At 51.7% G+C, this 13168-nt stretch overlaps 1 protein-coding gene across 4 annotated transcripts in view; it reads left to right on the plus strand.

Annotated features, from left to right (window-relative positions):
- PRMT8 (protein arginine methyltransferase 8) overlaps positions 1-13168 on the plus strand; it is an 89150-nt gene extending 75982 nt beyond the window's left edge. For all 4 annotated transcript variants that reach the window (XM_044756057.2, XM_014841765.3, XM_070494481.1 and 1 more), the window contains exons 8-10: positions 1732-1882; positions 11434-11555; positions 12304-13168. In XM_044756057.2, coding sequence (XP_044611992.1) covers positions 1732-1882; positions 11434-11555; positions 12304-12387 — 357 coding nt within the window. In that variant the 3' untranslated portion in view covers positions 12388-13168. The remainder of the gene's footprint in view (positions 1-1731; positions 1883-11433; positions 11556-12303) is intronic.

Raw genomic sequence — 13168 nt, forward strand, 5'->3', positions numbered from 1 at the left:
GCAGTTTACACGGGAAAAGAAAAGGTTTAGGAGATCCATGTGAGCTTGAACAGGCATGTGGCTTATTCCGTGAGTGGAAGTTATGGAGACTGGTGTGGGCTCTCCGCACTGGTTTTGAAGGAGGACCTAGGATTGGTGATGCCAGGAATTGGTGTCAGCTGCCAGGTAGGAAGTGAACACATCGACCCTGAAGGTGTCCAGCCAGGCACCAGGTGGCCCCTTCCTGGGAATGCTTCCGAGGGGGCTCCTGCATTGGGTAGGAGGGGACCGGCTTTCTAATTCCATTAAATGCTGCACACCTGACCCAGGGCTTGCCGTTCCATTAGTTCTTGTTCTCCATCCTTAGACTCTAGAAGTGCAGCATAACTTGCATTTGAAGTGACGTCACCAAGGGGCTCCCACACTCCCCTAAATCTGCAATGCTTGCCCCAGACCACAGCAGGGCTCTGATCTGCCCAGCTCCCGTGACCACACCTCCTCATCTGTCTGGCCCTGTGGTGGCAGGACTTCTCTTTGAAGTCCCCAGGATGCTTTGCATCTGCTTTTCCTTTATTTATCCTAGAAACATGTAGAGATAAAAGCCATGGTGCCACGCTATTTTCTCTCTTCCCTGCTCTCGTTTCCCCACCCTCAGACTCCTCTCTCCTCTCATTTCCAACATATTTTGTCATCCGGGCCTCAGGAGAGCCCCTGGGGACACTCCAGGCACTCAGGGGTCTGTCCGGCGCTCACAGAGCTCTCAGGACAGAGGTCCTTGCTGCACCCCTGACAGTGGGCAGCTCCTCCTCTGACCTCAATGAAAGCTGTCTGGAGGCCTCTCGGGCTCTTGGAAGGTTTTCCTTGTCTCTTCGGAGCCAGCAAACAGCAGGTCAGCATCCTTCACAAGAAAAGAACAGCACATTGCAAACCACCTTTCATCCCCTTGCTCCCCATATGAGATTGATTTTCAGCCACTTCTCAGCTGAGATTGTTAGTTATTCGCTGTTCGTGTTCTCCATTCTCCAGTCAGAACCAAAAGCTTCTCGCCTCCTATTCCCCCTTTTATTTATTTATTTTTAACTGTGCAGGCTTGTTATAAATGGTCAGCAGAACTTCCCTCTGCTCAGCCTGTGACGGGGGGATGGGCTCAGGTCCTCGCTCCTGGGAGGATGCCCCTGCCTTCTACTGCCGGGAACTTGAGCATCAAAAAACTGGGAAGTGAGCAGCCTGGCTCAGCTGACTCACTGGGAGGGCTTGCGGAAGCACCGCTGGCTGCTGTCATTGGTAGGTCTGGGGTGCTCTCCGCGCTCAGAATTTGCTCCCAGGTGACGGGGGTGCTCATCATCCAGGGGCCATGCTGAGAATGACCAGATGAATGTAGCAGCACTGAGGCTGACGGCTCTGAGGGTGCTCCGGTTGGGTTTAGGGATGCTCTGTCTATGTAATCCTTCTCTTCCCGCCCCTCCCCTCCCACATCAGTCCCCACCCCCAGGAGATTTACCTTCCTAATTCTGTTCCCCTCAGGTTCTGATTCAAGTCCATTGGCACCATTGCCTGAGCATATGCCACCCTAGAAAGGATGGAGGAGGTCATTGGGAGGGTGGTGAGTGCACATGGAAAGTTACCCCAGGAGTGATCAGACCCCTGGAGAGCCTACCATCCGTAGTCTCCCGCGGGAATGAAGCTGCTGACCAGGATCCAGACCTGGTGGAGGCACTAAGCGTCTGGCCTTCTCTCTTCTCTGGGCTGCAGGAGGTGGACATTTACACGGTGAAGACGGAAGAGCTGTCGTTCACGTCGGCCTTCTGCCTGCAGATCCAGCGCAATGACTACATCCACGCCCTGGTCACCTATTTTAACATTGAATTTACCAAGTGCCACAAGAAAATGGGGTTTTCCACAGGTGAGCCTTTGGTTGCCATTCCAGATGCCACCGCCCTGGCCCCGCCATGTTGAGACTTTGTGGGAAGTGACCAGGGATGGCTTCCTCCACTTGGGGGAGGACCTGGGGCATTAGCTGGTGGCTCTTACTTGGCATCTCATAAGCCTTCTGCAGCCGTGGAGGAATCGCACGTCCCCACACTTTTGGCTGCCCAAGGAGAAGGTAAATAACATCGTGGCTGGCACAGCCAGAGCTGAGAGCGTGTGTTGGGTGAGGAGAAGCGGGGGCCGGGGCCGTGGAGGAGGCTCCCCACAAGCACGTTTGTTCATTTAGCATTCACTGAGTGTGCTGTACGTGAGGGGGTAAGAATACAGCGTGGAAGGAGGCCTCTCTGTCTCCACTGCCACGCCATACTACAGGATCTGTCCTCTCTCTCAGTAGACTGCAAATGGTGTCTCTCTGCCTCCTGCCTTTCTTCACTGCTTCCACCCAATCCGTCCTCAGTGAGTCCCTGACAGTGTTCCTCAGGACCGCCGGTGCCCCCTCCCAGCCCTCCTTCCAAGGCACCTCGTTGCCTGTAGCAGACAAGCCACATTTCTTGGCCTGGGCGATGGGGGTTCCATGACCTGGCCCTGGCCCACTTCTCCAGCCTCATTTCTCACCATCCTCCTTTGCTTTGTCTTCTGCCCTGTCCCCTTGCTGCCCCTGCACATGCAGCCCAGCCACCTGAGCACCTGGCAGCCTCCTAAACTCAGCGAGTCTTCTTTTTAAAGTTACCGGCTCTTTCCATCTTTTTTTTTCCCCCCAAAGCCCCAGCACGTATTTGTGTACCCTAGTTACAAGTCACTCTAGTTCTTCTGTGTGGGATTCCGCCACAGCATAGCTTGATGAGTGGTGCGTAGGTCCGCACCCTGGATCCAATCCTGCAAACCCCGGGCCACTGAAGCGGAGCATGCGAGCTTATCTGCTTGGCCACAGGGCCAGCCCCTTAGCGAGAGTTCTTAAGTCCCTGGGCCATTGCCTCTGCACACACCAGCCCCTTGTCCGTCTAGCTGAGCCATGGGGGCAAGCCTCTTTGCCAGAGGCTCTCGTCACCTCCTGTCCCCCTGTAGTAGTTCGCTAGGGCTGCCGTAACAAAGCCCCGCAGCCTGGTGGCTTAAACAGCAGGAATTTCTACCTCTGGAGGCTGCAAGTCCCAGATCAAGGTGTCGGCAGGGGTCGGCTCTCCCAAGGCCTCTCCCTTGGCTTGCAGCTGACTGCCTGCTCACCGTGTCCTCACAGCGACTCTCCTTTGTGTGTGCTCATCCTGGGTGTCTCTGTGTGTGTCCTAATCTCCTCTTCCTATAAGGACACCACTCAGGTCAAGTTAGGGCCCCCCTAAGGGCCTCATTTTGACTTCATCCCTCTTTAAAGGCCCCGTCTCCAAAGAGAGTCGTACTCTGAGTTACCAGTGGTTAGAGCTTCAGCATGTCAATTTTGGAGAGACGTAATTCAGACCCTGACCTGCCCCATCCCCACCTGCTCCCCCGGCCAGCTCCAGCCCAGGCCTCAGCTCTCAGCTCAGGTGTTGCTTGATCCCCTCCTTCCCTCTTGGGCCAAGGTTAGGTGTCTTCCTCAGGTTCCCTAACGAAAGTCCTGATGTCTGTCATGGCGATGTTTATAGTGATGCAGATGCACAGTAACAAAAGGCAAACAAAGAGGTACTAAAAAGTGTAGAAAAGTCAAGGAAAAAAGTCTCTCCCCATCTGTCCCAGTTCCACGCCTCAGAGGCCTATATTGTTAACGATTTCCTTCGTATCCTTCCAGAAAATTTAATGGTGCACAAGCACATGCATATCTATATATACTTTTCTTTTTGCTTTTTATTTTGAAATAATTATAGACTCACAGGAAGTTGCAAAAATAGTACATAGAGTTCTGTGAAGCCTTCACCCAGCTCCCCCCCGTTGGTGGCATCTTCTAGAACCGTAGTACAGTCTCAGAACTCCACCTTCGTTAAAGCACCAGTTGGCGCATACTATGCACACTGCCCTCTGCTACCTCCGCTTTAAACAGTGTGTCTTGGAGATACGTCCGTAGCCTCACAGAGGTATCTGCTTTCTTTCTTTCTTTCTTTTTTCCTGATTTCTTTTTTTAAAAAACTACATAGGATTTCCATGATGATGTGCCATCATTTCCTCAACATTTCCACCCATTTTTGCAACCCTCGGTCTCCCCCGGGTCAGCCTCACGTCTCATTAATCTCTGCACTCCTGGCTTCTACAGGAGTGCTGGGCTTGTAGTAGGTTCTGAACAAATCTCTGTTCAGTGAGTACATGAGGAATGACTCCTGCCCTGGGCGTGACTCTGCAGTGACCATTCGTGTGAAGTCTTCCTGGGAACCGGAAGCACGTTGTTGGGAGGGAGGGCGTGTGCATAGGTGAGTTCCACCAGAATTCAAAGATATGGTTGCTCGCTTCATGGAGCCATGGTGACAATGATCCTCTTTTACCTGTGGACAGAAAGGGCAAGAGACGTCTCTAATCCCTCACAGAAGGGCTTTTTCCAGAACCAGTGTCTCCTGACAGCCAAGACTAGGGTCTTCTGGTCACCACCAGCCTGGACGGTGCTGGTGCTTCGCCGCCGTGGGGAAAACCAGGGACCCTTGATCTAAGTCATTATAGATGCTTCCCTCCTTAAAAGGGCAGAGACGAGCTCTTCTTCCCAGTGGGTGGGAACAGCCAGGACAGGAAGGGAGATTCACCTGGACCTTGAAGGGTGGCGAAGACTCAGCCTTGCCTTGGTGAGGAGTTGGGGCAGTGAGGAGTTGACAAGGAGCCTGCTGGAGGACCGTGGCTGTGACTAGAGGCCAGGGGTGGAGCCACAGTGGCTGGCTCTGCCTCTCCCATCTGGAGGATGATGCCTCCCCCAAGGCCTGCCCTGGTGCAGGTGATGAGAAAGTCAGCGGGCAAGGATACTCTGGATTTCCGGAGCCTGGGCTCCAGCCCCATAGCTCTCGGCCAGGGTTCTCCTTTCCCTGAGATGCTCAATTTCTAGTCCTTGAGGTCAAGCTGACAGCCTGCTGGACCCCTGTCCAAAGATGGCCCTCTGGCTCAGTGGTGGGAGGGACAACATTCCTGTTGCCCCCCATGGAGGAGGCTCAATTAAACTCAAGTTCAGAATCAAAGAAGTCAGCCCCAGGCTGCCTGAGAGCTGGTGAGGGTTTGCCCTCAGTGTTCAAGTCTCCAACCTTTCGGCTCCTCTCCTTCCTGTTCTTTGCTCACACCCCCACCACAGTCCCACACAAGTCCCGATTAAGGACTGAGCCTGCTCCTCAGTCTTTTTGTAGTTATGGCGTTATGTTCCCTCCCCTTTGCGCAGAATCCGAGAAGCTTAGGCTCTGAAAGGACACTTGAGGGTCCTACAGTCCTGTTTCCCATGCCTTGGGGCAATAGTTCTCAAAATGTGGTCCATGGACCAGCAGCATCAGCATCACCTGGGAGCTGTTGAATGAGAAATGCACATTCTCAGGCCCTGCCCTGGACCCACAGGATCTGAATCTCTGCGGGTGGGCCCAGAAATCTGTCTTAACAAATCCTCCAGGTGATTGTGATGCACAAGTCAGTCTGAGAACCACTGCCCCGATGCAAGACTGCGTGAACAAGGTGGTTGTGAATTTGGTCAATGTGGACGCCCTTCTGGAGAAGTGACGCCATCTCCTCACTAAAGTTTACCCTCTGTTCTCACCAGGGCTTCATGCCTCTGGCTGACGTAGAGCCCTCTTGCTGCAGCGTCCCCAGGGATAGAGATCAGGGGAAAATAATTTGCTTAGCTGCTTTCTCGGCCACCTTGGGATGTCAGCATGGAGTTTTGCTTCCAGCACATAGCAGACGGCTTTACCAGTTGGTGTGGGTTTGGCCGTGGGCTTTACTCAGACCCTCAGCACTCTGACCACCAAGGAAAGAGTACTGCCTTTATATTTGTAAGGACCTCAGATGCACAAAATTAGATTAATCTTAATTCTTGGTTCATGGCATGCTGTAATCATTGGGTCATGCATGGTTCCCTTTTTGCTTATGTATTTATTAATATAATGAACACCCATGAAGTTGCCACCCAACTCAACAGCTGGAATGTAAAGAAAGTATTATTAACTAGAATTTAATAGTAACTAGAAATAAATTTACGATTGTTATTAGACTGTAAAAACATTAGTTAATATCAAGAAATAAACTGTTATTAATTAGAATATAATTATTAACAATAAATACATTATTAATAAATATAATATTATATTTATAATTAATAAATGAAGTGAATTAATTCACGGTCACATAATAAATCCCTGGGGATTGTCACCTAACTCAGTGACTTAAATGCTACCAATACCTTTGCGTCTCCCTGGATGCTATCCTATCCTCCCCATATGGCCTCTAGCTAAACAGTATCCTGAATTTCGCATTCCTTATCCCCTTCTATTTTAAAAAAGTTTCATCACATGGGTGTATAGGCCTGAGGAATGTATTGTATGGTCTTAGCTGTTTGTGGTCTTCACTCAAAGTGTAGCCTGCCGTATGTGACCCCTCCCTGTTGACCCCTAACTGAGTTCCCATCTCAGCCCAGCCCCAGCTGGCTCTGGGGAGCCCACTTGGAAGCACATCACATACTGTGCAGCTTGAAAACCATCCCTGTTAATGGCTCTGGCGTCTCCTCTCTGCGGCTCCAGGCAGAAGCCGTAATGGGCAGGGCCGCCCAGGGTTCCAGGCTGTGCCAGCCAGCAGGCCCTTGGACACGTCCTCAGTGGGTGGGTGTAGGAAATGGGAACTGGGACCATGGGGCTGCAGTGTGGTGGGTGGAAGGGCAGTAGGCTGAGCGGAAGCAGGCCTGGGTTCGAGTCCTAATATTTCAAGGAATCAGCAACGTCTGTGATTAGCCATTAGAGATGACCTTGAGCCAGTTACTTTCTGGGCCTTGGGCTTGTTGTGTTGGAAATGACACCGTTGGACCTAGGTTGTTTGGCAGCCCCTTTCCAGCTTTGCCATCCTGTGACATTAGTCATTTTCTCAAGTCAAAGTAACTTGTTGGTGCATAGTCTTTAATTCTCCAGAAAGCTTGTGAATCTCCTAGGGAATACAGTTACAAGTTTACTGCTAGGAAAAGTATTAAATTCCAGAAAGAACTGTCAGCCATGTGGCCAGTGGGAAGTGAAACAGGAAGCAGGATTCCACTCCCTGTCCAAAAGCACCAGGAAAAGCCTTGTGAGAGGCTCCTGCCATTTGGCCCCACAGCCCCTGTGCTCCCACCCCATCCTTGGTCACAGCTCCCAGCAGACTTTATTGCTAACTGCCTGAGTGTCTTCTCACTTAGTCTGTAGATCTGGGGGAGCAAGGCTGTGTTGGTTGCTGTACCCCAAATGTAGGGCCATATCTCACACATGACAGGCATCCTGAACAGATGTCTGTTGAATGAATGAATGCATGTATGCATGAATGAATGCATATGCACTTGGAGTGCTGTGGGCGGTACTGGTCACACTCATTTCAAACTCTAGAACAAAAGCTGCCCATAGTCCAGAACCCAGAGAGACTGTGCAGGGGGGGTGGCCTGGGGGAGGGTGAAAAGGGGAGACGGCTTGTGTGGTCAGGGTATTAAGAGTTGAAGGTGTCTTCATAGCAGGGAAAGCTGAGAGCCAGTTTCACAATCGTGGAGGTTGTAGTCGGAGCAGAGAGGAGAGGGAAAGACTGCTCACGGATGAGAGCGCTTGGTGTCGTCCACAGCCCTGTGGTGAGTGTGCGCCCTGTGCACAGCAGCTTTCTGGATGCTTCCCCAGGGCATTCTAGACCACTAGAGTGAAGTAGCACACTTTGGCAGGCTGGCGCCACAGTTTACGGATAAATAAAATGATATACCACTTTCCATAGTGATGAAATAACCACCTAATGCATTAGCTTAGTAACACCCCAACGTGGGCCTAGTATTGTCGTAGGTAGGTGACCATAACATTAATCTTTCAATTAAGACACCTTTTTTTTTTATTTTGAGGAAGATTAGCCCTGAGCTAACTACTACCGGTCCTCCTCTTTTTTGCTGAGGAAGCCTGGCCCTGAGCTAACGTCTGTGCCCGTCTTCCTCTACTTTATACATGGGACACCTACCACAGCATGGCGTGCCAAGCGGTGCCATGTCCGCACCCAGGATCTGAACTGGCCAACCCTGGGCTGCTGAGAAGTGGAACGTGCGAACTTAACTGCCGCGCCACCGGGCCGGCCCCCTCAATTAAGACACTTTTAAGAATGGAGGGGAGAGCTATTAATAACTGTGCCAGGAAAGTGGAAGTAGACTGGAACCTTCCTGGGCACCGTGGGACGATCGGCCGGCCTTGGTAGTACATCCTTCTCCTTCCACCTAACCCTCACGGTGCCCAGGAGAAAAATGTCAGGCCCAACTCTCTGCAGACCTGGGAAACGAGCCCCAGGGGCGCAGTGCAAATACATGGCAGAGTGGATACTGGAAACTGGGCCTGTAGTTGCCTAATTAAATGTCCTTCCCACTGATAGCCACTCAAGAGACGTTATTAGAATCAAACTATTGGGTTTGCACAGCGATGTCCACTGTGGCTGTGTATCTATATCACCGGGGGGAGATTTTTAAGTCTTGGTAAGCCTGCCCCCTTCTCACCCCCCAGAATTACTGAATTCAAATAGCCAGGAGTAGAGAGAAAGCATCAGAATTTTAATGTTTCTCCTGGACACCTTGATGGAGAATTGGGATTGAGAACACTGGTTAGACAGTTTGTCCATGGCTAACGGACCCATCGTGGAAATGAGATCTTTAGGGAAGGTCTTTAACTTTTTTTTTTTTGAGGAAGATTAGGCCTGAGCTAACATCTGCCACTAATCCTGTTCTTTTTGCTGAGGAAGATTAACCCTGAGCTAACATCCGCCGCCAATCTTCATCTTTTTTACTGAGGAAGATTGACCCTGAGCGACCATCTGTGCCCATCTTCCTCTGTTTTATACATAGGACACCTGCCACAGCATGGCTTGATAAGTGGTGCATAGGTTGGCGCCCAGGATCTGAACTGGTGAACCCCTGGCCACTGAAGCAGGGTGCGTGAACTTAAATGCTATGCCACTGGGCCGGCCCTGATTTTTTTCTTTTGAGAGGAAGACTGGCCCTGAGCTAACATCTGTGCCAGTCTTCCGCTGTTTTGTATGTAGGACGCCTCCACAGTGTGACTGATGAGTGGAGTAGGTCTACTTCTGGGCTCTGAACCCACAAACCTGGGCTGCCAAGCGGAACATGTGGAACTTTACTCACTCAGCAACTGGGGGGCCCGTCGGGAAGTTCTTAAACTTTTGAGGTTTATGTCAAAAAAAGCGCACTTCCTCCAACCCAAGGCCGGCATGTTTTTGGGGAACACCATCAGAGGCAGACTCCCAGGCTTGACAGCTGGCAAATATGAGCCATGAAGTCTCTGGGATTCTCATAAGGCATCTGATCAGGTGACAAAAGGAAGCTGCTAAATCCCCTTTCCTGAAGGTCTTTAAGAACAGGAGAGACACCTGTCTGAGCTGGTGTGGGTGGCAGCGGGGGCGAGAGTACTGTCAGTCATACATGCTGTTCTCTGCACACGCCCGAGACCGTCTTTTGACAATTGACTCAGATGTAGTTGGCAGGGAAGGTGCTCGGAGCAGGTGGACGTTGTCTGCAGACAGCGGTATGCTTTCTAGGCCAGGAAGGCTGGGTATGCTTGGGAATCCAGGACTTGAGAGGCGTAGATTCCACGTTCACGATCCTCTTTCAGCCTTTCCAATTGCTCAGGCTGCTTTTCCCTCCATGACCTTGAGCTTGCATTGATTTCCTAAGTGCACACACTGAGGGCTACTCGAGTCTCTGCCCAAACCACTGACATTTGATCGGTTCAGTTCATTGCAAAGGGCAAAGAAAGACAGACTCTTTGTCACCATTAAAATAGATCTTGGGGTTTGAAAGATCTTAGCAGTCACCTGCGCTGACTCGGTGCATGAAAAATCCCCAGTCAGTGGTTGTCGTGTGAACATCTTCAGGTGGACCCCAGGCAGCTCACACGATTGTGGGGCAGCTCTAATTCCTCCTGCTGAGCTAAGACTCTGTCTCCCGCTAACCCCCCATGACTAGCCTTGTTCTGCCTCCAAAGCCATAGATAAGGCCACATAGAAGTCTTGAGACAAGTGACAGCTTTTGAAGTACTTCAAAGGCCCTTATTATGTTCTCCCCAAGTCTTCTCATCTTTAGCTCTGGTCCTAAGCAAAGAGGAAGCCAGTATTAATGAGTCCCGCATCCTGGTGGAGGAAGGTAAGAGCCTTCAGGCCAAGAGGAGCTTATTAGAAGATGGGTTCCGCTACAATGCATAGGTTCCAAGCCCCCAGGGTACCTGAACACCTGCAGGGACATTGAAGCATCTCAAAATGTCTACTCTTTGGGTTTTTTATCATTCGTTCATTTGTCAGTATTTATAGATCTGTCAGTGGTATGGTGGTAGGCCCTGAGGATATGACAAGAGACCCGCCTGGTGTGGCCCCTGCCTCGTGGAGATTACAGTCTTGTGGAGGGCGCAGACAAGTGAAAAAAACAAAGGCCTTGATGCTGAGGCAGGATAGACACCATGGTAACTAAGCTCAGAGCGCCTTTAATCCAGGTAGGTGGTCAGACAAGGCTTCCCAGAGGAAGTGACCTTGAAGGAGGAGGAAGAGAGAACCTGGTGATTAGGGAGGGCAGAGTGTTCCAAGGATGGCTGCAGCGGATGAAGATGGACCACAAGCAGCATCCCTTATTTTGTGGTGGAATTGGTAGTGTGCCAAGAGGGGATGGATGGGAGTTAATGGCGAATACAGGGGACGTGCAGGCATCACGCGGCTTTGATCATGCCGGAGGCGCGAGCTGTGGGCTGCTGTTGGCAATGTGGAATAAGAATCGCCCCTCATTTCTTTTTGTTCTAGTTAGGAAGGCACAGCTGAAACCCCACAGCAGGCCTGGGCCAAGGAGCTGAGGTTCCGTTCTAGGGCAAAGAAGCAGACAGGAAAAGCTGTTTTTAGGATTGGGGGGTCAGTGGAACTGGGGAAACTGGTTTAGCTGTGGAGTTTGCATAAATGATGTCATTTAAGGGGAGACAGGAGGGCCTACTCTACAAATCTCTCCCCTACACTGTCTGAACGTCTTCGTGCCGCTGAACTGAAGAAAAACAGTAGCATCTTGAGATTCGTTTGTGTTAATGAGTGCAGTGGTGAGAGGGTGTTTGTCCTCCAGCCCTAGAGATGGACGTGCAATATCAGCCTGTTTCTCTCCTGACCTCCCACCAAGAGCCGCGGTCCTGAGGGGACGGGAATTTGATGGGGGAGAAGTCGCCAGGCTGAGTGGGGAGTTCTGGGGGGAGCCGGGAGGTAGGCTATGAGGGCTGGGCGCCTGACCCAACATGAGAGTTGGTGGTGCGTGTGGGGGCCAGAGAGTCCCAGCGGAAGCCTAGCAACTTCTAGGCAGGGTCCCAGCCTCAGCCCTTCTGGAGAGATCTTCTCTGACTCTTCCCTCTCACCCCCACTTTCCTCCGCCCTTAGCCCCTGATGCCCCCTACACCCACTGGAAGCAGACCGTCTTCTACTTGGAAGACTACCTCACTGTCCGGAGAGGGGAAGAAATCTACGGGACCATATCCATGAAGCCAAATGCCAAAAATGTGGTGAGTGTTGAGGCCGCCTGTGTGGGCCGGGGTCAGAGAGAAGGAGGGACCTGCGGAGCTGGCTCCCGGGGAGCTCCCAGGATCCCCTCGCCCAGGTGCCTTGTGCCTTGTGCACAATCACAAGTTACTGAGGGGGCAATAGGAAGCCGGGTTTGGACGTGACCAGGCATAATTAAAGGACTCCAACCTCGGCCCCTTAAAACTCAGAGACTTTCTCTAGGCCCCCCCCTCCAGACTCTCTCAGCCTTGAGGACAGCTTCCAGCTCTGCATGGGAGGGGCCGTGAGAACAGAGGCTGTTGCCATGGGTTTCACCTCATTTAGGACGAGCTGAGCCAGGAGACAACAGTTTCTGGTGGCCCGGGAGAAGTGTGGTGTCCATTTCTTCAGCTGCCCTGGTGGGTGGGGACCACGAGCTTCTTCCTGAGCATCCTGGGTATGGGCATGTGCACTAAGGGTCTACAGAATGCTCTGGGGGCTACGCCACAGAAGACTCAGTCCCCCCACTGTGTTCCCCCAGGATGAAACCAGAGGGAACACTGTTATATTTTAACAGGAAGGATTTAGGTTAGAAATGAAAGGACCAGTGAGGATGATGAGGTACCAGGATAGATTCCTGAGGACCGTTCGTGGGAGCACCTTAGCTAGGAAACCCTGGGAACACAGCAGCCGCCCACCCCTCCGCCATGGGGCGGATGCTGCGGGACTTCCACCACACTAATGCTGTGACCCTTTGCTCCTTTTCTGCAGCGAGACCTCGATTTCACAGTAGACTTGGATTTTAAGGGCCAGCTGTGTGAAACATCTGTATCTAATAACTACAAAATGCGTTAGCACATGTGGGCAGCTGCAGAGAGTGAGAGAAGGAACTCTCCCCAGATCTGCGGCGCTGGAGCAGGCGTACTGTTTGCAGGACTACACGCTCAGAAACCAGAGTTTTAAATTCTGCCTTGAAGATTGGTGAACTCACCAGGGCTCCCGCGGGCCCTGCCCCTAGACAGAGAGCCCCCAGCTCCCCAGCTCTGCTCTGGGAGCCCTTCACAAAGGCTTTGTTGTCACTGACAAAGAGCCACCTGGAGCACTGCGGCTGGGGCCCCGAGGATGGAAAAGTGCACACCTATACCCGTTGTCCTCCTCCACGGTGATCTCGGATGCCCCGAGTTTTGCATGCTGCAGGCATCTAGGACAGACTGCTTCACTAGAACCTGGAGACGTAGTGTCTTTGATAGCATAAGCCAGATTCCCTGTGTGTGTGCTGGTGTGTGCGTGCGTGCGTGGACAGCATAGACATTAGTTTCTTTACCCACAACACCCGTATATGCATGCATATACAACCAGGTGGGTACACTTCTGTGTTCATTCAGGGGTGTGTGTGTGTGCGTGTGTGTGTGCGTGTGTGTAGAACACATATTACTCTCAGAGGAGATTCTGTTGCTTTCGAATAGAAATTTGTTTTGTGATTAGTTCTCGCCTGCCCCGTTCCTTACAGATGTTAAGCAGCTATGAAGCGTTCTCTGTACTAGCTCTGGTCTCCTTTTGACTAGACCGTGGCTCCAAACCCTGAGCATAGTACCATGTACCCTGTGGGCGCTCAATAAATGCACATGAGAGCGAA

Source organism: Equus asinus, chromosome 22, assembly GCF_041296235.1.
Source record: "Equus asinus isolate D_3611 breed Donkey chromosome 22, EquAss-T2T_v2, whole genome shotgun sequence".
Taxonomy (NCBI): domain Eukaryota; kingdom Metazoa; phylum Chordata; class Mammalia; order Perissodactyla; family Equidae; genus Equus; species Equus asinus.